This window comes from Monodon monoceros, unplaced genomic scaffold (genome assembly GCF_005190385.1).
Source record: "Monodon monoceros isolate NGI ecotype Baffin Bay Population unplaced genomic scaffold, NGI_Narwhal_1 Super_Scaffold_14, whole genome shotgun sequence".
Lineage (NCBI taxonomy): Eukaryota > Metazoa > Chordata > Mammalia > Artiodactyla > Monodontidae > Monodon > Monodon monoceros.
The window spans coordinates 28310229-28335880 of NW_021703770.1; the positions used below are offsets into that span (position 1 = coordinate 28310229).

At 40.7% G+C, this 25652-nt stretch overlaps 1 protein-coding gene across 6 annotated transcripts in view; it reads right to left on the reverse strand.

Annotated features, from left to right (window-relative positions):
- The window catches only part of OXR1 (oxidation resistance 1), a 719190-nt gene that overhangs the window by 357394 nt on the left and 336144 nt on the right, over window positions 1–25652 (reverse strand). For all 6 annotated transcript variants that reach the window (XM_029222485.1, XM_029222484.1, XM_029222490.1 and 3 more), the window contains one exon: window positions 18130–18303. In XM_029222485.1, coding sequence (XP_029078318.1) covers window positions 18130–18152 — 23 coding nt within the window. In that variant the 5' untranslated portion in view covers window positions 18153–18303. The remainder of the gene's footprint in view (window positions 1–18129; window positions 18304–25652) is intronic.

Consider the following 25652-nt stretch of genomic DNA (forward strand, 5'->3'; position numbering starts at 1 on the left):
TCACTTCAAATATCTAGCTAGTTTTCCATAAAAACACTAAAAAGAATATTATAGATTGAAAAAGATCATCAAAATTTCAATGAGCCTGATTCTATGCAAATTCTGTATCTGAATGTAAGTTTATGATACTATAAAAACCTCAGGGAAAATGTCTAAATGAAAATTTACCTGGGGACATCACTTAACTTGAATTTCAATTTCTTCTGTCATATTCATGAAAGCACTTTATATCAGTAATCTAAAACCAAAGAGTAGTTAACCTAATCTAATTTCTTTGTCAAATGTTGGCGTAAAACCAATTTTCAGTTACAGCAGGAGTCCACAAAGCTAGTGTGCATAAAGCTGAAAAACCATCTGGAACAACAGCATCTCTCCTGCGTGAAATGTACCTGTCAGAAAAGATGGTGGAGCGTCAGAACTTGCACTTTCTACCATGAGCTCTCAACTGAACAAGGGAGGCCTGGTGCGGCCGGCTCCTTAGAAATCATCTGTCAGAGGAGGTTATTCTCTCTCTGCAACTGTCGCTGAGCTGGCCTGAATATTTAGCACGGAAGTTGTAAAATCATGCACCATTTTATCTAAGCAGACCTAGATCAAAGGAAAATGTTCACTTGAATTGAACGTGGTTTCTATAATTAGTAGTCTCAGTTCACCAGATATCATTTATGTGACCTCTGTCAATGTGAATGTGAGAGCAGTTAACTTTACAATTCTGGAGACTCAAAACACATTCAAAAGTTCAAGTCTAGTTATTATGAAATATAGATATTTCTTATTACTTGGGAGTAGCATTAGTAAGTTAAGTAGCATTGAGCGATGAACGAATTGATTTTGTTCATAATAAAAAATGAGTTTGTGGGACCACCAGTAGAAAAACTTTAATGTTCTCTGATAAAGAAAATGTAATTTTTTTTTTTTTTTTTTTTTTTGAGGTACGCGGGCGTCTCACTGTTGTGGCCTCTCCCGTTGCAGAGCACAGGCTCCGGACGCACAGGCTCAGCGGCCATGGCTCACGGGCCCAGCTGCTTCGCGGCATGTGGGGTCTTCCCAGACCGGGGCACGAACCCGTGTCCCCTGCATCGGCAGGCGGACTCTCAACCACTGCGCCACCAGGGAAGCCCTCCTCCAGCATATTTTTACCTTTTTTTCCCTGTAATTTATTTCTAATCTCATAGCATTGTAGTTGGAAAAAATGCTTGATATGATTTCAATTTTCTTAAATTTACCGAGGCTTGATTTGTGACCCAGGATGTGATGCATCCTGGAGAATGTTCCATGCGCACTTGAGAAGAGAGAGTAATCTGCTGTTTTCAGATGTAATGTCCTATAAATATCAATTAAATCTATCTGGTCTATTGTGTCATTTAAAGCTTGTGTTTCCTTATTAATTTTCTGCCTGGATGATCTGTCCATTGGTGTAAGTGAGGTGTTAAAGTCCCCCACTATTATTGTGTTACTGTCCATTTCCTCCTTTATAGCTGTTAGCATTTACCTGATGTATTGAGGTGCTCCTATGTTGGGTGCATATGTATTTATAATTGTTGTATGTTCTTCTTGGATTGATCCCTTGAACATTATGTAGTGTCCTTCCTTGTCTCTTGTAACATTCTTTATTTTAAAGTCTATTTTATCTGATATGAGTATTGCTACTCTAGCTTTCTTTTGATTTCCATTTGCATGGAATATCTTTTTCCATCCCCCCGCTTTCAGTCTGTATATGTCCCTAGGTCTGAAGTGGGTCTGCTGTAGACTGCATATATGTGAGTCTTGTTTTTGTATCCATTCAGCCAGCCTGTGTCTTTTGGTTGGAGCATTCAATCCATTCACATTTAAGGTAATTATCAATAGGTAGGTGCCTATGACCATTTTGTTAATTGCTTTGGGTTTGTTTTTGTAGGTCCTTTTCTTCTCTTGTGTTTCCCACTTAGAGAAGTTCCTTTAACATTTGTTATAGAGCTGGTTTTGTGGTGCTGAGTTCTCTTAGCTTTTGCTTGTCTGTAAAGCATTTGATTTCTCCATGAAAGCTGAATGAGATGCTTGCCGGGTAGAGTAATCTTGGTTGTAGATTCTTTCGTTTAAATATATCATGCCACTCCCTTTTGGCTTGTACAGTTTCTGCTGAGGAATCAGCTGTTATCCTTATTAGAGTTCCTTTGTATGTTATTTGTCGTTTTTCCCTTGTTGCTTTTAATAATTTTTCTTTGTCTTTAATTTCTGTCAATTTGATTACTATGTGTCTCGGTGTGTTTCTCCTTGTGTTTATCCTGCCTGGGACTCTCTGCACTTCCTGTACTTGGGTGGCTATTTCCTTTCCCATGTTAGGAAAGTTTTCGACTGTAATCTTCAAATATTTTCTCGCATCCTTTCTCCTCTCCTTCTGGGACCCCTATAATGCGAATGTTGGTGCATTTAATGTTGTCCCAGAGGTCTCTTAGGCTGTCTTCATTTCTCTTCATTCTTCTTTCTTTATTCTGTTCCACAGCAGTGAATTCCACCATTCTGTCTTCCAGGTCAATTATCCTTTCTTCTGCCTCAGTTATTCTGCTATTGATTCCTTCCAGTGTCTTTTTCATTTCAGTTATTGTGCTGTTCATCTCTGTTTGCTTGTTCTTTAATTCTTCTAGGTGTTTGTTCTTTAATTCTTGTAGGTCTTTGTTAAACATTTCTTGCATCTTCTCGATCTTTGCCTCCGTTCTTTTTCCAAGGTCCTGTATCATCTTCACTATCATTATTCTGAATTCTTTTTCTGGAAGGTTGCCTATCTCCACTTCATTTAATTGTTCTTCTGGGGTTTTATCTTTTTCCTTCATCTGGTACATAGCCTTCTGCATTTTCATTTTGTCTATCTCTCTGTGAATGTGGTTTTCGTTCCACATGCTGCAGGATTGTAGTTCTTCTAGCTTCTGCTGTCTGCCCTCTGGTGGATGAGGCTAAGAGGCTTGTGCAAGCTTCCTGATGGGAGGGACTGGTGTTGGGTAGAGCTGGGTGTTGCTCTGGTGGGCAGAGCTCAGTAAAACTCTAATCTGCTTGTCTGCTGATGGGGGGGGCTGGGTTCCCTCCCTGTTGGTTGTTTGGCCTGAGGCGCCCCAGCACTGGACGCTACAGGCTTTTTGGTGGCGGACTCTGGGAGGGCTCATGCCAAGGAGTACTTCCCAGAACTTCTGCTACCAGTGTCCTTGTCCCCATGGTGAGCCACAGCCACCCCCTGCCTCTGCAGGAGACCCTCCAACACTAGCAGGTAGGTCTGGTTCAGTATCCTGTGGGGTCACTGCTCCTTCCCCCCTGGGTCCTGATGCACACACTACTTTGTGTGTGCCCTCCAAGAGTGGAGTCTCTGTTTCCCCCCAGTCCTGTTGAAGCTCTTCAATCAAATCCCGCTAGCCTTCAAAGTCTGATTCTCTGGAAATTTCTCCTCCTGTTGCCGGACCCCCAGGTTGGGAAGCCTGACGTGGGGCTCAGAGCCTTCACTCCAGTGGGTGGACTTTTGTAGTACAATTGTTCTCCAGTTTGTGAGTCATAGTGGTTATGGGATTTGATTTTATTGTGATTGCGCCCCTGCTACTGTCTCATTGTGGCTTCTCCTTTGTCTTTGGATGTGGGGTGTGTTTTTTGGTGAGTTCCAGTGTCTTCCTTTCGATGACTGTTCAGCAGTTAGTTGTGATTCTGGTGCTCTTGCAAGAGCGAGTGAGTGCACGTCCTTCTACTCCGCCATCTTGAACCCAAAGGTCCGATAATTGATATTATATTCTCAATTTCCACAATTTACCAAAGCATTCATTCACCTTCTTCTGATAGGCTCCTTAATGCAAGATAGAATATTTCTGTGGATGAAATCTCTTTTATATCATGCCCCTAATTATTCAGATGTATCAGATTTGTTGGATCTTTTGAAATGGATAGTAAGGAGACACAGGCTATTTTCCTGAAAAAAGGTTTTTCATTAAAAACCTTTCATTATTACATCTCATTAATCATATCTGCTGTATGTTTATATTCAGAACATAATATAAACTCTTTTAATAAAATCTGTAGATCACAGAGAGGTCCTTTTAAATAGAAATCAGATTAAGACTCTGGTCTCAACACTCAATTCTTCCCAACACTGAATTTCTCTAAATTTATATTTTATATGAACTTTTGCCTATAATGTGATAAGTGAGGGCAAGGTTTTCCATCACACTTAGAATATAATTCAGTCTTTCTGGTGACCTACATGGTCCCTGCTACCTCTCCAAGCTCAGTCAGTTCCTAGGACTCTCCCCTCTATTGGTTGTTTCCACCAAACCAGCTTCCTTGATGATTCCTCAAACACACCAGGTACATTTCAGTCTCAGAGCCTTTGTCCTTCTGTTTCTCTGCCTGAAATGACTTTCCTCTGGAAGCTGTATAGCTCATTCCCTTTCTACTTAAGTGCCACCTGTCAAAGAGGCTTTTCTTCACCAATTCCCCATGCCTGCCATCACTCTATATTTTCACTCTGCTGATTATCCTTCAAAATCCTTACCACTGGGGGAAGGTGTCCCTGGATCCCGAGACCCTGGCAGTGGCGGGCTGCACAGGCTCCCGGGAAGGGAGGTGTGGATAGTGACCTGTGCTCGCACACAGGCTTCTTGGTGGCGGCAGCAGCAGCCTTAGCGTCTCATGCCTGTCTCTGGGGTCCGCGCTTTTAGCCGCAGCTCGCGCCCGTGTCTGGAGCTCCTTTAAGCAGCGCTCTTAATCCCCTCGCCTCGCGCACCAGGTAACAAAGAGGGAAGAAAAAGTCTCTTGCCTCTTCGGCGGGTCCTGACTTTTTCCCGGACTCCCTCCCGGCTAGCCGTGGTTCACTAACCCCTGCAGGGTGTGTTCACACCGCGAGTCCTCTCCCTGGGATCCGACCTCCGAAGCCCGAGCCTCAGCTTCCAGCCCCGCCCGCCCCGGCGGGTAAGCAGACAAGCCTCTCGGGCTGGTGAGTGCCTGTCGGCACCGATCCTCTGTGCGGGAATCTCTCCGCTTTGCCCTCCGCACCCCTGTTGCTGCGCTCTCCTCCATGGCTTCGAAGTTCTCCCCCTCCGCCACCCGCAGTCTCCACCCGCGAAGGGGCTTCCTAGTGTGTGGAAACCTTTCCTCCTTCACAGCTCCCTCCCAGAGGAAATGTACCCACGAGGAGTTCTGAGACAATGTCCTCAGATGTCGTGCTGGGATTAAACAAGACACTGCTGTATTTCAACTGAGCTTGGCAAAGCCAGCATATGAACAATTGTGCAGGTGGGCCCCTCAGGGCGAGTGAAGAGAGAAGGCATCCAGTCAGGAACTGGCCACTCGCAGCCCTGCCAGTATGCCCCTCCACCAGATTTCCGTAATCCCCACCCGGGAGACGGCCAGCAATGGGAGAAGTTCAATGGGCAGAAACAAAGAGAAGAACAAGGAAGTCGAGATGCACAGCAAGTCAAAACAGTGAGACCCCCGAGGTCTGCAGCAAAGAGAGGGTTTATTCGTAAGGCAGCTGAGCGAGGAGATGGGAGAACAAGATCTGCCTCCCTGAAGAAACAGGAGACTGGGTGGTCGGTGCTGTGATTCGCGCTGGGCTGGCTGGGCAACGGCAGCCGTCACAGGAAATAAGTGACCATGGTGCTCAATAGTTTGGATAAGATGATTCAACTCCACAAAAACACGGCTAACATCAGGAATATCTGTGTTTTGGCTCATGTTGACCATGGAAAAGCTACTCTGGCTGACTGTCTTATATCTAGCAATGGTATCATCTCCAGCCGCCTGGCACGCAAGTTAAGGTACATGGACAGCAGAGAGGATGAACAGGTCCGAGGGATCACTATGAAATCCAGTGCCATTTCACTACATTATGCAAAAGATTAATGCACTCACGGGAACTCTTTTTACTTCTAAAGTGCTAGAAGAAAGAGCAGAGAGAGAGACTGAATCCCAAGTGAATCCAAATTCTGAGCAAGGAGAGCAAGTGTGACTGGAGCACTGGCTTGGAGGACACGGATGATTCTCACCTTTACTTCTCTCCAGACCAGGGAAATGTGGTATTTACAAGTGCAATGGATGGGTGGGGCTTTGGAGACTTTCTGGGAGCTTGGTGGCTGGACACATTGTTGTGCCACTCGCGGCCACTTGGGAGCCCGAGTTCAGAGACCCCAGTGCGTAATGGCCAATGGGCAGGAAGTGAGTGAGGCCTTCTGTGAGCACCTCCAGGAGCCGATGGCTGGGTCCAGCCCTGTAACATCTGGGACTGCCCCTCGAGTATTTGTTCTTAGGTGGTTCACGGGCACGTGGTCAGAGTGCTCTGTGTCTTGTGGTGAAGGATTCCGCAGTCGGCAAGTGACCTGTAAGCGGACGAGAGCCAATGGGACTGTGCAGGTGATGCCTCCGAGAGCATGTGCCCCCAGAGAGAGGCCTCTGGGAAGAAGACCCTGCTCCAGTCACCCGTGTGTTCAAGGGCTTATTGAACCAGGAAACCAGGGAACGCTGACAAATCTAGTGTTTTGAGAGTATGATCATCTAGTATAATCATCTAGTCCCCGTGGTCCAACCCATGCATCAAAACAATGAAATTAAAAAAGAGACTTCCCTGGCGGTCAGGTGGTGAAGACCTACATTTCGACTGCAGGCTGGGAGGGGGCCAGGCAGGCTCACTGGTCTTCTGTCAGGTGGTGAAGACTTTAAAGGCCTTCCAGGGCAGGGGGTGCGGGTTGGATCCCTCATCAGGGACCAAGATCCCACATGCCTCGCGGCCAAAAAAACCAAAACATAAAACGGAAGGAATATTGTAACAAATTCAATAAAGACTTTTAAAATGGTGTACATCAAAAAAATAAAATAAACCCATGCATCAGGGCCCCTCCACACGGGGGAAGAGGAGAGCCCAACTGCTACGTGACAGTCATGAAACTCAGCTGCACAGGGACCTTACCACACCGCGCACAGGCTGGTTCACGGGACCTTCTTATCCTTTCATGGGCCTCTCTGTTGTAATTAACACAGGCTGCAGGGACCAAAAGTTCCCCTCGGCCCTTCTGAAAATGTTCGGTAATGTTAGTGCAGGAAGGTACTTCACACTTCCTGCATTTCTGCCCTGCAGTGCAGCAGTTGTTGCTGCTGGGAGTCATTGTGCTAATTCTCTTAGGTCATTTTTCCCTTTAGTTGTTCTGATTAACTCCAAGCACTACATGGCTACACACTTGTCTAACTGGAAAATGCACAGCCCCAATTCTGTGCAGGGACGATGCAAAGCACAGTGTGATACATCTTTCTGGAGCATCAAGTTTATTAAGTAGAATTGGAAGAACCAAGGAGTTCTTCGAACAAGAACTCTCCCCCTCCCCCACCAACACGGAAGGCAGAAGAGTGGGGGAGGGGAGACGTGCCCCAGGAATGACAGTCCAGTCTCTGACGTTTCACCCAGGTGGGGATTGAGGGGCGGACCTGCAGCCATGGTGGCCTCTCTTTCGGTCGCCTGGGCTGCTCCGGACCATCCTCTGAGCTGGCCAGGGTCTTGGATACAATGCTTCTGAAGGCCGCGCAGAGAACACACTCATCTTCCACTGGACCGGGTCCCAGGGAGCGCGGCGGCCTGACCTTCCTGCCTCGGTCATCCATGGGGTTCAGATGGGCTCACTTTATTATGACACCTCTCACAGGGTAGCTTGCAACAAAGGCGTTTTAATGTAAACTTCCAGATTCTCCTAGCCACCCCTTGCTTTTTCTGGCTGTGGCCAGAGGGAGTGGATGAGGACATACTCTCAGGCTGCCCAGCGTGGGAGGACCTTCCAGTGTTGGACACCCCCAGGGGGCAGCTGGTTCCCTCTGGGGCTCCAATCCTGCTGCTGGTGGAGGGGGATGTCCCAGGGCCACACTGGTGGGCTGGGCTGGGGGTGGCAGTCGTCGACTGCAGGCTGGGAGGGGGCCAGGCAGGCTCACTGGTCTTCTGTCCTGCCTGCTGGTCTTCCTGCAGCTGCAGATTTTCTCCCTGGTAGAGCCATCTGATTATCAGGGTGGACAACTCAGAGCCTGAAGAAGGCTCACGTTCACTGCCACTGAGGTCCCTGGAAGGCAAGGGCCTCACAGTTATGATGGAGGACCCCACCATTTGTTTCATGGAGCTCATACTGCCTGTTCCTGGGTCCTGGATCTGATCGCAAGTCATGCCCAGAGTCCTCACCATTGTCACCTCTGGGTCCTCTTCACAGGGTGGCTGGAGTGGCTCCTTCTGGCCCATGTTCACCCATGGGTGCCTCATGAGGTCAGGTAAGGCGTCTCTGTCACTGGGGTTGAGGGCAATCATTTTTTGTAATAGACCCCTTATCTCCAAAGACAGGTAAGGTGGGATGGGGTACTGCCCTTGTAGGATTTGCTTCCGCAGCTCGTGGGCGTCTTTTCCCACAAAGGGCCGGCATGCGGTTACCATGGTGTAGAGCACTACTCCCAGGCTCCACACATCCAACGCAGGGCCGCTGTAGCTCTGCCCCAGCAAGAGTTCTGGGGCAGCATACGGGAGTGTGCCGCAGATCGTGTCCAGTTTGGCAGTGTCATCAAACTTGTTGCTGAAGCCAAAGTCTGTCAGTTTTAGATTCATGTTAGAATCAAAGAGGAGATTCGGTGGCTTCAGGTCCCGGTGCACGATACCCCTCTGGTGGCAGTGCTGCAGGGCGGAGACCAGCTGCTGGAACGGGCCTCGGGCCTCCGCCTCTGTCATACGGCCATGGTTCACTAAATAGCTGAACATGTCCCCCCCACTGAGGTACTCCATCACGAGGAACAATGTCTCCTCCGTGTCAATCACCCCCAGCAGTTTTACAATATTGGGGTGATTCAGAGCCTTCATGTTGCGCACTTCCCGGAAACGTTCCTGGAAAGTTGATAAGCTCTGACGCCTTTTCTTAATGACCTTGACAGCCACCTGTGTCCCGGTCAGAATGTGCCGGGCCAGCTTCACTTTAGCGAAGGTGCCTTCACCAATGGTGTGGAGGATCTCGTAATCATCAATATGAGCCTCCTTGTCAGCAGAGTTGGCTGTGAGGCCCTCCATCATGCTGACCTGCTAACTACACTGACTGACAGCACTAACCAGCAATGCTAACTATGCTAACTAACAATGCTAACTGTACTAACAATGCTAAGTATGCTAACTGTACCAACAGCGCTAACTAGTACTAACTACACTACCTATGCTAATAAAGTATTAACTATACCAACTACGCTAACTATACCAACAATACTGACTATGCTAACTGTACTAATCTTGCAATACCAACTAAAATTTAGATAAAAATGAGAAAAAGAACAAAGGAACAAAGGAAAGCAGAAGAAATGGAAAGGAAACACCAAAAAATTGAGAAGAACAAATTTAAAACTAAAAGAAATGATAAAGAGAGAAAAATAAAGAAAAATGAGAAAAAGGCAAAGAACAAAGAAAAATGAGAAAAATAAAAAAGGGTAGGGAAAAGAGTAAAAAAAAATCAACAAAATGGCAGAAACAAGGAAAAAACAAGCTAACTGTGGGTCCAAGGCCGTCAGGTCACCAAAAGCAGCTTCCTGGGCTCTAAGGACAAAATACCTGCGCCCAGCTGGGTTCTTATGAATTACATCACAGTGGGGCATTCTGAGGTCAGAGCAAGAAATGGACCCATCACCGCTGGGGATAAACCACAGTGGTTTTCTCACTTTTTGAGTTCAAGGCCCCTTTACACTTAGGAAAAAGGATCCCAAAGAAATTTTTCTGTACGTGTGTTATTAGATATTGGTATTCACTTTGTTATAAATTAAAATCTGTAGGATACTTCAGTGGTCTTTTTATTTCTAGTTTGAAAATGTGTAATAGTTTTAAAGACCTCACAATGTCTACACTTGAAATATTCAATTCCTTTTCCTTAAATTCTGGTCTCAAAATAATGTTACAACTTAACTGACTTCACGATACTATACAAAATGTTCTGTTGCATAAGACACGATAAGGTACATTATGAAAGTCTATGAAGCTGAGAGAAGATTTGCCAGGAAGTCGTGAGCAGATTTCTCATCAGGAGTCTCAGAGGCCAGATGGCATGGCTCAATGTACTTGAAGTGTTGAAGGAAAGAAACCGTCAACCAAGAATCCTATATCTAGCAAAACTTTCCTTTGAAAATGAGGGAGAAAACAAGACATTCCCAGTTAATCAAGAGTCGAGAGAGTTCTTAACCACCAGACCTGCCTGCCACAGGGAGTTTTTCAGGTTGGAGTCAAGGACCCTGGACAGTAACTCAAAGCCTTATGAAGAAATAAAGACCTCTGGTAAAAGTAGAGAGACAGGCAATGAGAAAAGCTAGTACTATCGTAATTTAGGTTTGTAGCTCCACTTTTTGTTTTCTATTTGATTTAAGAGACTAATATAGAATAAAACACATACAAATCAAAAAAAAATCCTTACCACTATCTGATATTATAAAACATATTTGTTAATTTGTTTGTCTTCAGCACTAGAGTGTAATTTCAATGAGAGTAGGGGCTTGTTTCATTTATTATTCTATCCACAGCACTGAAAATTGCACATTGTAGGCACTCAAAATATTTGTTGAATGAAGAAATGCATGAATATAACCATAAAAAATTCTAATTTACATAAAAATAATGCAATTAAAATATACTAATTTATCTCTGTACAGGAATTATTTTTAGATTCCTATACAACTCATAACAATAAACCTATTCTTTAGAAAAAGCCATAAAAACAAGTATAAATGAATAAATCTAACTCTTTTAATGACAATCCGATTGACCTGAAAAGTGTTTGTTTTTTTTTTTTTCTCAGTTGAACTGGAATAGTTTTAAAATCAAGCTGAACTCCACCACTCACAATAGCCAAGACATGGAAACAACCTAAATGTCCATCGACAGAGGAGTGGATAAAGAAGATGTACCTATATACAATGGAATACTACTCAGCCATACAAAAGAATGAAATAATGCCATTTGCAGCAACATGGATGGACCTAGAGATTATCATACTAAGTGAAGTAAGTCAGAAAGAGAAAGACAAATACCATACGATATCACTTATAGGTGGAATCTAAAACATGACACAAATGAACTTATCTAAGAAACAGAAACAGACTCACAGACATAGAGAACAGATTTATGGTTGTGGGGAGTGGGCGGTTGGGGGAGGGAAGGGCTGGGAGTTTGGGATGAGCAGATGCATTATATATAGAATGGATAAACAACAAAGTCCTACTGTATATCACAGGGAACTGTATTCAATATCCTGTGATAAAGCATAATGGAAAAGAATATGAAAAAGAATGTGTATATGTATACATATATGTATATATATATGTATATATATATACACATACATATACTCTCTCTTCCCAGTACCTTAATATACTAGTCATTCATTCAACATGCACTTACCACACTGAGAAATACTCACAGTACCTAACCAGCTAAGCCTGTACTATCACTCAGAAGCTCTCATCTTTTTTTCAGTTCAAAGTATTAGCTTTATATTTATGGGTAACCTTTTTATTTTTTCCCTCTTCTCCAATAGTAGGCTGTTGACAATTGACTTTTAACCTTTACTGTAAAACTCAGGATCAAAACTTCCCTTGCAATCTCTACTTAACCACAATTTTCCCCCCTGTGGGTTCTGATCCCTCCAGAAATAGAGACAATTCAAATCTCTACTTCCTCTGCCACTGCAGATCCTGTCCCTGAGAGCCTACTATTTAACAGTGTAAATAGGACAAGCAGTTTGCAGTAGAGTGGCTAAGGCAATTTTTTAAATATTTATTTCTTTTTTTAATTAATTTTTATTGGAGTATAGTTGCTTTACAATGTTGTGTTAGCTTCCACGACACAGCAAAATGAATCAGCCATACATATATATATATATATATATATATATATCCCCTCCATTTAGGACACTACAGTGCATTAAGTAGAGTTCCCTGTGCTATGCAGTATGTTCCCAGCAGTTGTCTATTTTACACATAGTATCAATAGTATATATGTGTCAATCCCAATCTCCCAATTTGAGGAAAGATCCTGATTCTTCCCCTTCTCCCCCTTCCTTAGAATAAACAGGCTGCTCCATCTCTCCAGAATTTTTTTTTCTCCTAAATGCAGGTGCCAAAGAATGATATGGAATGATACATTTCTTCAATTATTCATTAAAGAAGAACTTAGATTAAAATATTATAAATAATGTGAATAATCTGACAAACCAAATTTTGCATCTTTTTCAGTTCTAGGATTCTAACACACTATATTTGGATAAAGAAGATAACTCAAATTAGTTTTAATCTCCTATTACAGCATTACTGAACTTCCCCACATTCATAATAGCATTTTATACTACAGGCATATTCAGTAAAAACCATTCACTGCTTCTAACTTTAGTCAATATCTCAATAACTTACAGAATTCAGACTTTTGTTATATTTCCAACCTATGGGCATGCGTGATAGAATATTTTGTTGACTTTTGATAAACTTCTATTAGTCAAATATAAGAAAATATTTCTTTGACAATTATCAGCACATTTTCAATGTTGGTGAGGTTAAACATCTGGTGAAAGGGTTAGCATACACGATGGGTCCTTTTCTAAAATAAAAAAGGAGATGAATTGACAAGACACTTTCTCAGAAATCCCATATTTTCTCCATAGCCTTGATGTCTGCAATTCCAGGAGCTGCAACAAGATAGGGCCTTGCCAGGTACTCTGAATGGCACAGTACCTTGTGACCCAGCAATGTTTGAATAATTTTCATCTCACGAGAAGTATCAATATTTACAATAGTAAAAACAAAAATTAGAAAACATATGAAGGTCCAATCTGGATGGCTGAAATAAATAACAGTACTGCCATACAATGTCACCAGACTTTACACGTGATGATGTCACTTTATACCCTTCAAATAGAGAGATGGCTGTAGAAACTGTTCAGTGAAAACAGAAGATGGCAAAACATCATGCATGGTTTGAGTCCATTTTTGCAAAAAGATGTGAGTATATGTAGAAAAGAATATATCTCACATTTATAACAGTGGCTTTCTATGAATGACAGGATTTAGTTCATTTTTTATTTCTGCTTTATAATTGTAGAACGTTTAACTCTTTGTAACTAGCATATTTCTTAATTTTTAGAAACAAATGCAAGAGGTGCATTTGTATTTCTGAAAAAAAAGGCATTTCTTCCCAAGCAGAAAAAACAAATATCCATTTTGATTTTCAAAACACCCTGGACATCCTCTTAGAGCGCTTATCACATTAAATCAGTTATTTGATTACAGTCATCTCCCTCGCTATCTGCAGGGGATTGATTCCAGGACCTGCCAAGGATATCAAAATCCACCAAGCTCGAGTCCAGTAGTGGGCCCTCACATCTGCAGTTTCCACATATGCGGATACTGAGGGCCAACTGTATCTACTGAAAAAAATTCCCATATAAGCGAACCTGTGCAGTTAAAACCCACGTTGTTCAAGGGTCAACCTCACTTAGTCTTCCTAGCCAAACTATAAGCTCCTATAAGAGCAGTTATTACTTTCCACCAACACCGCTCTGTGTTTAGCACATGGCACATTACAGATGCTCAACTGATTTTGACTGCCTATTTGGCTTCTTGCTTTCATCCACTATCCCCTTCCTCCCCTACCTGGCTCTAGTTGAGTTACCTTCACCTCTGTCAGGTGCCATAATGTCTTTAAGATACCGTAGGGCAAAAGCTGAAGTGTGTGCAGATATCACAATGAAAAATAATTTGGGGTCAAAGAGATGTCATTTGGCAAAGTAAGTTGAGCCACTACTAGAATCTCTCTCTAAATACTGACCTACATATGTACAGTAACACTAAAATAATGGAAGCTGAGGGTGCAAGATGGTCTGGGGAGGCAGAAAGTACTGGATTTAGTAGTGGAGGGTCTCTATGAGACGCGCACTTGAAGAGCCACTTCAGTTGAACTACAGCAAAGAGCTGGCATCTCTCTGTTGTGCTTCTTTGGTATTACGCTGAAAACCTGACAATTTCTAGCCTGTAACATAACAAGTGGAACTAAGATTTACATTTAGTAGTATATTTAGTAGTTTAGTAGTTAGCTCACTTTATGGAATTTTGGAACTAAGTTTCTGCTAGCAACAACCTCCTTACCGCCCCTCAGAAATCAGGGGGCTCATTCCACATCCTGCCTCGCTAATGCCTGCTAGGGTTCCTGGTCCGCACACTCCCTTCCTTCCAGGACGGATGCCAGGATATCCCTATTGGAGGAAATTAAGGGAAGCATTCTGGTTGGAAATGGGAACTAGGGCGCTTGCTTTGAAGCCACACGTGCAGAGCAGGGATACTGTTTTCACACCAAGAGTTTTTGGTTTTACACAGGTAGTTTAGTGATTAGGAGCACTAAATGGCTGGCGGCCTTCATTTCCTAACTCTCTACTCAGTGGCTGTATCATATTGGGCAAATTACTTAACTTTCTGCGCCTAACTTTTCCATTTGTGGAAATGCAAATAACAATATTACATTCCTAAGAAGGTTGTTGTGAGGAGTATATGGACAAAGTATCTAAAAAAAAGTGCCTAGTACATGGTAAATGCCATGTAAACGTTCACTCTTGATAATATTTACTTAGATTGCATGTTGTAAAAAGTGTATGTTTTAAAACATTACATATATGTACATATAAATGTTTATATATTATATATGTACATATATATATATCTTATAAAAACATTTTTAAAAGGAGGGATTGAGGATGATTATCAGAAAAGGAAGCACTGAAATTTCTTCCAAGCGCTTCTCGGCATCATCGCTTTTCCCGCTTTGTACTATAGACGTAGGATCCTTTCTCAACTCTTTGTACCTCCTCATGTCCCCTGCTAATTATCTCTGCTACCAGCAACCATTCTTTCCCTCAGATCATAGCCTCGAACCTCTCACCTGTCTGTGGACGTCTGCAATGGATTCTGTACATCCCTCTGTCTCTATCTTAACCAACGTCAACTCAATCATTGTCTCCCTCTGGTAATTATTTACTAAAGACAAAGATTCATGAAACACCCGTTTTGTGTCCCTGTGTGACTCGTAATCAATTCCCACCAACCTCCTTACCTGATTGACACTGCATAATTTCCCATAAATTTGGAACTTTCCTAGATTGTATTTCTTTTTGAGATTCTGCATGAAAGGGCCAAGTTATTTTATATTTTTTAGGGGTCATACACATAACTTCTAGAGCAAGAAGTTTTTTTGGTTTTAATATGTAAAAAGACAATTTTCTTATACTGGTATTTCAAAGCTGGGAGGATTGCTTGGATAGTTGTAAATATGAATGTAAGTATCTTAACCTATATTTTCTAAATTCCTAGGTTATGTGTAGGGATCACAATTAGGCATCCCTTCTCCCATTAAGCCTCAGAGTTAAATTTTAAAATCAACACACGGTTATGGTCAGGTATGTACAAAATCATGGTAGGCAGAGCAAACTATTCACAGATTGAAGTAAGTTTTGACTATAAACGCGGTGCTAACATTAATGAGAAAGCCAAGCTGAGGAGAGCCTGGCAGACATGGAACAGAAGAATCAGAGTGACAAACACTGACAGTGTTCCTCTAACTCCTAGCCATGAAGAAGCCGCCCTGAGAAACAGATGGTGGTATGTGGCAGATACATCCCTTATTGACAGGTAATCCTGCCAGGCGCAGCCTATCCTGTTTCCTTTGAACTCTGGAAGCGTATAACTCTCCTTGCCATGACAACGTGACATCAGCCAAACTTCTGATTTAGATTCTCAGATAGTTTTCTGTAACAGTTAGAGGATGCACTGGTCAGGCCAAAGCAAGCATCCTGCAAACTTAAAAATTACCTACATATTTTATTTAAATTAGTAGTCTAGCAACCCAGTTTATTTTCCAATGTCAGTATTTTCACATCTTAGTTTCTGGATTTCAAAACAGAGAGCTAGACCCTAGACTATAATAATTTCACTAAATTAATGTAGATCTGTGAGAAATTCTCACAGAGAATTGATGAGTTACCATGCATCTGTATTCAAATATTTATAAGATAATGTTTCCCAAATTGTAGATGAGAAATGTTAGGAAATAAAGAAGAATTACAAAGGTTAATGTGAAAAAAGAAGATTAATGATTTCTAAATTGGGTGTAAGTGAAATAAATCAATGATTTGTTTTGCATATCTTAGATTTCCTTTCCATACTTCGTTCTTGCCAGTATGTGGGGAGCCCAAATTCTAAGAGGGAGAATGGAAGTGCCAAATGGCACACAGCTGTATGAAGGGATGACACTGGTCAAGCAAACTAAGAGCTCCCTATATGGAAATCTAACATGGAACATCAGTTGTGGCCAGAATTAAGGATACCATCGAATGAAAATATCCAAGAATTATCTCTGTAAAATCTGAACCTTTAACATGGAAAGAATTCTAAGAAATTTCAGATATATGAAATCTATAAGATACTCTCATAATTTTTAATTTTTAATTCTCTTCTCGAATAAAAACATTAATTTCCCATTGAATTACCTCCTTTGCATTTTTTTTCACTCATTCACACAGCACAAGTTTATAGAACATCCACTAAATTCTAAGAGCCAGGCTGGACAATTGGACTGAAACCACAAGATACAATCTTTCTCTTTGTGTGGAGTTCACTCACATCAAGGTATCTGTTCATTGAGGTACAAACCAAGGACAGGCTCCTGTGTCAGCCTTGTCCTGACTCTGTGAACCAGGCCACACCACAGCCTACCTTGAGCTATGGCAATCACATGTGTGTTTTAATCTCCCTCTCCCTCTCCTGCTTCTTACTCATCTTCTCTTCCCCCAACCCTCTCCCTCCCCCTCCCCCTCCTCTTTCTTCTCTTCTGTCCCCTCTCCTTCCTCCTTCTCTTTCTTTTTCTTCTTTGGTATGCAGTCTTCCTTTTGAGGATTCACCTCCAACACACACGTCTGCCAGGCGTATAATTCTTTTAGGGGTTTGAATGGGTTCCCAAGTTTTACAGAAACAGTTTAGTTTTTAAATTTTAACGATAATTTTATTTTCATAATAATATAAAAGGAAACATTTTGCAGTAATAATTCATAACTTAAATGTTTTTTTTTCTTTTATTTTTACAGAATATATTTCAGCTTCTTCAATTATTTTTTTTTCAAACTGAGATCCTTAGCACCCAGTAGGGACCCAAGGACATAGTCTAAGGCATCCATAAAAATGGGTCCCTCAGAAATACTACTCTAAATCTAAACAAATGATTCCATCCTCTGCCCTAAAGAAATTGTTTACTTAACTAAAACTAAATGCGTGGAATTACACTGCAGAAACTAGTCTTTAATCTGATGCTATCTATGGTTCCAGTACAAATTGAAGGATAAGATGGGTTAAGGAAACAGAAAAGATTACCAGGTTTTTGTGACATTCACATATTGAATACCATGAATTTGTATAATATCACTTGTTCAGCTCTTTATATACAGAAGAAATCCAAGGTTCAATAAAATGGCTTAAAATTCATCCCTGCTAGTACTGCTCTTCATTGCCAAGGAAAAGTTGTTGATTATTTGCCAGAAAAATATCTTCATGCTTTTTTAAAACCACGAACAGCTTTTAAACATGAAGTGTAAGTCAAAGATTATTCAGAATGCCAGCTGTTTAGAGGTATCAGTCTATAAAGGAAATTTCTCTTCCATATTTGAGTTCTACTCAGTTTAATTTGGGTAGGTCTGTTGAAATAGGAAATCTGAAGAAAAGTATTGATGAGAAAATGTCTATCCTACCCTTAGAGCCACACTTACAGCTTGTTAGTCCTGAATCTGGGCATATCACAGAGGATATGAATGTTGAAAGGATATTATATTCCTATCCCTCTCTCCCCCAGAGTGTGCTGAAAAGAAAGGCAGTGGATATCACGCGGATTCAGTGGGAGGCTTGAACCCTTTCCAGAGTCCCCAGACACCATGGTACTGAAAGTGCCAAACTTTTAATTCTAGGTTGCCTTCCTCACCCTAACACAGGACAACAATTTCTTGAAAACAGATTTTTAAGTTCTCTCCCTGTTTTAGTTCTGACCATACAACTTATAAAATATTGCTTCATGATATACGTGTATTTGCATTTAAAGTTAGGAAGTCATTCACTTACCATGATAAATTAGATACAGACATTGTAGCAATTTCTGGAGGACTCTTGTGGCACAGTCTTCTCTTGGTTTCAGAGTAGGGAATGAGTAGATCAAGCAGACAAGGCCACCAGGAATTCTAGCTTGGCCACCGCAATGACGCACAAACCACTTAGTTACTCACAGTCTGAGAAGACCTGGAAAGAAAAGGAAGAAAATGATATCTTTAGTACCTGATCTATATAACTTTTCACAGATTTATTTCATCCAGGTCAATAGTTTTGTCATGGTATAAGTCACACAAAAGAAAATATGAATTTTTTTCTTAAAATATAAGATATGTCATAAACCAAAGAAAATTAAATCAAGTTTGTGATGAGCTGAATGCTTTTTCTTGAAAATAAATTGAAAGGTTAATAAAATGTTAATTCCCTGAAGTAGAGAATACAAGGAGGGAAGAGAATATATTTTTTAGAGGCACTGAACTTTTTCCCCATAGGGTCAATCAATTATGCTTTCTAAATCAGTTTTATATACTTGTGATAAAAAGATCAGATCAAGATCTTGATTAGTCAGTAGCAGATACTGGAAAAAGAAAAAGCTCCTTGGCACAAACTGTTGTCCTATCCAAAGCTTTAATAAAAATCATTCATTACTACATCCGAGCAAATGAAAATTTATAATGAGTAACACATGGGAGGTAAGCAGTGTGTTTTTACATAACAAACAGTTCCACACACTTTTTTGCAGCATATACTGTGTACAGTGTTCTATGATCTTGAACCAAAAATTTTCTGAGGGTGCAATTAATTCCATGATACTATTTTAGGCACTTTCATTAGTTCAGGTCATTAATCCAGTAGTGTTAACAAACATTCATTGAACATATACTATGTGCATTTAGTCTATCCTAGGTACAGCTCAGGGATAAAGATAAATGGCACATGAATAAGACATTGTTCCTGCCCTCAAAAAAAGTTTTATGTAAAAAAGATACTTGCAATAAAATAGGATAAGAAAGGTTTACACAGAGTACATGGGAGCACAGAAGAGGGGCTTCCAACCCATTCAAGAGATTTGGGAAGGGTTTCTAAAGAAAACATGCCCCACACTACTACCACTAGGTTTGGCTGCAAGTTTCAAAAACAAATCTTGAGTCTTAACAAGTCCAAGGTGCATACAGCAACTCCGTGGACACCAGAGATGTAGGCTCCTTTTCTGTTGTTTCATCAATCTCAACAAGTGGTTCCCCATCATGCTCCAAGTATCTGCTGAGTCCAGGGAGTGTGTCTGCATCCAGCCAGCAGAAAATAGGAAGAGGGAAAGAAGGATGCACCCTAAAATTTACGCATGAAATTTCTACTTTCATTTCATTCACTGGAGTGTAGCCACATGACCACTCCTATTCTAAGGGAGGCTGGAAAATGCAGCCATTATCCTAGGCAGCCATCTGTCCAACCAAAAACCAAGGTGCCTATTAGAAAGGAAGAGGGGGAAAGTGGGTCTTGTGAGAAAACTAGCACTGTCTGCCACCATGATTGAGACTCTGTGACCTTTACCCCCCATATTTTATGATGCTGCACCTACTGCAAAGTGACAAACATGGGACAGAGGGGAAGTGGAATTGATTCATTGTTCACTGGTAATTTTACATATTTGATATGTAATTTTAAATATCAAACTTCTTCAGTTTTCTTAAGTCATTCCTAGAATCAACAAAATGTTTTTTGTTCCCTACTATTTACAAGGCCCTAACTAAGTACTAAGGACACAAAGATGAATAAAATATAGTCTTTGCTCACAAAGAATTCACTGTCTAACACAGATGCCATCACGTAAAAAATAAAACAAAATAAAATGCATGCTGAAAATCGTTGTGTACGCTCAAAGGCATACAAGAAGCTATAGGGGAACAGAGAAAGTACCGTAATTCTAATGGATTCTAATTTTAATAGACCCTGCCTGCTTGTGGCATAAGCAGCTAGAAAGCCTGTATCTTAAAGCATCTTACAGTCCAAGAAGCTTTCAAGTCCATCCTACCCTTGGGTAATTGTTAACACATATGGGCTTCCATCTATTAAGGATATGGGAACCCCAAATTCTGCTCCCCAAACTGGTAACTGCAAACTCTCACAATCTGTATTACCTGATTCTTATCAAGGGTTTGGTTACCACCCCTCCCCTCCCCCCCCAAAAGTATGTAATACTGTCTGACACAATTCATCCTTCTAGATATTCTTAACTCTATCTTTAGAGAAACGTATGTCTGGGTGTTATTATTTTAATACCTAACTAAATTACTTTTACTGAATTATACTTTGGTGTTTGGCCAAGAGTTTGCACTGAGGGACATCACTGAAGAAAATAATAAGTAAACAAGCAAAAACCAGGCCTGTGATATCAGCTATTAGGTATCAGCTAATAGCTATCAGCTATTAGGTGAAACATTAGCCAACACAAAAATATTGCCCTCACAAGTACTCAGTGGAAAAATGTGCCAGATCTCAACATAGGGAAAACCATTGTCCTAAATGTCTGGTTTGCTTCAATCTGGCTTGCTTGAACCCTATTCAACAACAGGGGCGCATTATTGCAACTTATGCTTATTTCCTTGCTTTAACTTATGGGAAGCTTTGAAACAAATTTATGATATTTCCTTAAGAACTATATAAGGCCTTGAGGTCTGCTTTTTTAGTGCTAATCCATTTTTGCATTTTTTGCCAACTTTAATCTTTAACCTCTTTTTGATAAACACACACACGTATACACACTATATTTATGTAAATACATATAAAACCATCCCCAACTATTTTAGAGTGATAAAGGGCATAACAAAGTCCACAGTTCCAGATATGTTTGCTTCTGCAAAATTAGGAGATAACATGCAAAGAAATTTGATCCAGGATCTTTGATCAAGCCATACGAAACTGTTGTTTTTGTAGGTCAAAAATGGTCAAATATTGTCAGTGTACATGGTACTACTTAATATAAGTGAAGAGTCGACCAAGACAGCCTCTTATCATTCCCTTCAGCCTGACTAAACTTTAGACAGGCTTTTTCTTGACTGTGGGCCGCTGACATCCCCTTTCTTAGAGCATTCACCTTAGAAAAATTGCCATCGTAAATTCATTCTCTGCCCTTCTTCCAGCCTCTGGCCAGTTTTACAACCCAGGAATGTTCTTCTCCAGGACCTGAGAGCCATCCCTTTGAAATGTAAATGTAAAGGGAGATAGCACTCTATTGCCCACTCTCTGTGGGAGGACAGGAGCCTAACTTCCATAAGTACCAATCAGCAAAGACAGATGCCTAATCACATTGACCAACCTCCCCCTAATATCTTCCAGTATTTTTCTACTAGCTCATCCCAGCACTTAAAAACCTTCCTGACTTTTGTTTCAGCAGAGTTGAGTTCAGTCTCTCTTCCCTATTGCAATAGTCTTGAATTAACTCTGTCTGGTTCATTTTTCTTTGAGAGAGTTTTTTTTGTCCTTGTTGTTTTTTTTATCTATCGATCTATCTATCTATTTATTTATTTATGGCTGCATTGGGTCTTCGTTGCTGCGTGTGGGCTTTCCCTAGTTGCAGTGAGCTGGGGCTACTCTTCTTTGCAGTGTGCAGGCTTCTCATTTTGGTGGCTTCTCTTGTTGCAGAGCACGGGCTCTAGGTGTGCAGGCTTCAGTAGTTGTGGTACACAGGCTCAGTAGTTGTGGTGCATGGGCTTAGTTGCTCTGCGGCATGTGGGGTCTTCCCGGACCAGGGCTCGAACCCGTGTCCCCTGCATTGGCAGGTGGATTCTTAACCACTGCACCACCAGGGAAGTCTGTCTTTGAGAGAGTCTTGTTTTTAGTCCTTAAAGTTCAGAAAAATTTCCTAAGGTGCTGGCAATATTGTTAAAAAGCATAATCTTTTCTTAATGTACTTTACCTGCAATCACTATCAACTTGGATTTTAATAAGCTTATATTAAATGTGGATTTGTAAAAAAAAAAAAATCTTAAAGAGTTGAATTTTTCTGACTTTAAACCTAGATGTTTATAAAAATAAAATATTTGAACACAAAAAAATTCATAGTGACGATTCAAAATTACAATAATCACTCTGACATTCATCTTGGTATTCTGGCATCTTTTATTTTTATTTGCATCTTACAACTATCTTATTTATTTCTCCAAGGATATGCACCTTGAGGTACTCAGTAAAGTTTACTGAGTTGAAAAATGCACACAAAAAAAGCCTGCTATGTTTGTATTTTTTTTAATTTAATTAATTAATTTATTTATTTATTTATGGCTGCATTGGGTCTTCCTTCCTGTGCAGGCTTTCTCTAGTCGCGTTGAGCAGGCGCTACTCTTTCTTGCAGTGCGTGGGTTTCTCATTGTGGTGGCTTCTCTTCTTGCGGAGCACGGGCCCTAGGTGCTCAGGCTTCAGTAGTTGCAGCATGGGCTCTAGAGCGCAGGCTCAGTAGTTGTGGCGCACAGGCTTAGTTGCTCTGCGGCATGTGGGATCCTCCCAGAACAGGGATCAAACCCGTGTCCCCTGCACTGGCAGGCAGATTCTTAACCACTGCACCACAGGGAAGTCTCTGTTTGCATTTTTATGATGCAGAGTTTTTCAAAGGCCTTGTTAGTGGGCTTGTTATTCTCTTAAGTGACATTTAAACAATTCATTGCTTATCAGTGCAAACGTTCCAGAGGAAATATCTTTATGATCTTCAGGCAAGTTTAAACTTTCTGTTTATTGTGATGATTCACAATCTTTATACTAATCCCAGTATCAGTCTCCACACTGAAGTATGAATATATAGCTTTCAGCCAAAATTCCAGCATTACTAAGAGCCACATTCTGCCCCTTTGTCAAAAGGGAAAAAGAGTATGTCTTCATGGCTATAGAAATGTTTCAAAATATATGGAATGATTTGACTTTCCCCGAATGCCCAGCCAGGATTGTAAGTTGTAAGCAAATGCACAGCTGTACTCTTTAGGTTACTCTTTTAGCACAATGTTAGGTAAAATGGCATGTGAATTTAATACAAGACCCTTCACTTGGCAGATTCATTAAAAATGTGAATACGGCTTCCCTGGTGGCACAGTGGTTGAGAGTCCGCCTGCCGATGCAGGGGACACGGGTTCATGCCCCGGTCCGGGAAGATCCCACATGCCGCGGAGCGGGTAGGCCCGTGAGCCATGGCCGGTGAGCCTGCGCGTCCGGAGCCTGTGCTCCACAACGGGAGAGGCCACAGCAGTGAGAGGCCCGCGTACCGCAAAAAAAAAAAAAAAAAAAAGTGAATAATACTTGAACAAAACAGTGGATTATTGGGATTATACTTTAACAAAATAATTCTTTTAATCATTTTATTCATGAATAAGATTCTAGGCTTCAAATCCAGCTGAAAGGAATACTATATTCTCATACGTTCATTTAGTTGAAATTACTTTGTCATTTAGTTATATAGTATTAAAGAATTTTTGTAAAGTGATTTGACTTAAGCAAAAGAAGTGTTTTCATAACCTAGTCCATAAATACAGATACTTTTGTATCTTTAAGATGTTAAAATTCCATGAATATCCGTTTAAGCAATCTACCATACAGTAAAAGTATGCTTTTATATATCCCATACTTAAGGCAGTAAACCTATAAAAAATACTTGGAATAGGAAAGGAAAACGATTAAGCGTTTTTGACCATAAACACTATTGCGTGTACATAACTGAATCACATTGCTTTGCCTAGAGAAAAGAGAGCTTGGAGCTCAAAGGTGATACTAAACATTATAGGATAATTTCAAACTGGGTGAGACCATTGGATTTTGTTTAAATGATGTATTGTGCAGGTAATGAGGTACACATATACTCTAATTCCACTAAAGGTATTATAAGAAATAATAGGCATAAAGTGAAGAATAAAATGCATTAAGGATAGAAAGAACATTTTTATGCCAAAGATTCAAAATAAATGTTAGCAAAGAGAATGATCAAGAAGATATTAGAATATTTTGAGTTTTACAGAGTGGTTTCCTCTTTATTACCACATCAAATCAAACGCCTTTTCCTTGCTTTCTGGTCCCCCTATAAACTAACACTGATATTTCCAAACCTAGATTCCCTACCTCTGGTTGAGCTTCTCTGCTTACTGTGCTCATTCCTAAACCCTGACTGTTCTACAAAGCTCCGATTCTTCTCCGTGGCCTGATGTTTTCTTTCCCCTCTAGTTGCATGTATCCAAATTCTTCAAGAATCAATACAAGGCCCACATATCCTGTGAATTCTTGTCTCAGTTTCAGGTATCTCTGATCTCCCCTCTTCCCCTCTTTCTGAACTAACCTACATCCAATTTAGCAATTAAAATATATTGAGCATTAAAATGTATACATAACTTTTCATGTATATGTTATTTTTACTTGCTTAAATAGACCATAATTTTGCAAAGGTCAGGAATTGCCTTTTATGTCTAAAAGTATCAAGTATTCTCCAGGTGTTAATAAACTAGTGGACAAAATGCAATGCCTTAGCAGCAATATGATTTGAATGACTGAAAAATAACAGTTCGAACATTAACTTTTTTTCTTATTTTATTCTCTTATTTGTATTACTAATTTCAGGACCTCCAGGACTTCAGGAGAATATAAGTTAATCTTTATCCTTAAAGAGATATCCTATGGATTTCTCCTTATATCAAACTCTTTCTCTCTACGTATCTACTATAGGTAGCCTACATACACAGTTTTTTCCTGTACCTTGCTTTTTCACATATGTACATAATTATATGTACACACTTTTTCTGCGCCTTGCTTTTTCACATATGTACATAATTATATGTCTATATACAATATTTCCTTATCAATTCACATATAGAGATGCCTCATTGCCTTTAAGGATTATAAAGCATTTCACTGAATGGATTTACTCTAACTTATTAGCCTGTCTCATACTGAAGGAGATTCAGTTTGCATCTGATATTCTGCAACTACAAACAATGCTGCAGTGTATATCTATATCTATATCTATCAATCTATCTATCTATCTATCCAGCTATCTATATTACAACACAGATACATATTTGTGGATAAATACCTGGAAGTAAGGTTTCTGGGTCAAACCTATGCATATTTTTACTTCTGAAAGATACAGGTAAATTGCCTTTCATAGAAGTTGTACCAATTTGCACTCCTACAGGCAGTGTATAAGTTTAATCTTTCTGACATTACTGCTCCTTAGTGTACCAATAAACCTGGTAGATTTTACAAATACACTTCTTGAAGTGTATTCATTGTTCAAAACAGAAATACTGTTCCACACAACCAATTAATCCCTAAGCCTGGTTGATTCTACTTTTGAAATATCTTTGGAACAGGTCCATTCTTCTCCGTTCATACCACCTCTGTCCACTGTCTTCTGATGCCTGAATAATAACAATGACTTCATAACTAGGTCCCCTTTCTAGTTTAGCCTTCATGCAAAACATTCTCCCGCAGCACACTATGGGCTGAGTGGTCTTCATGGAAGGCACTCATTTTCTACATAAGAGCAGTAGAGAATACAGAAGCAGAGA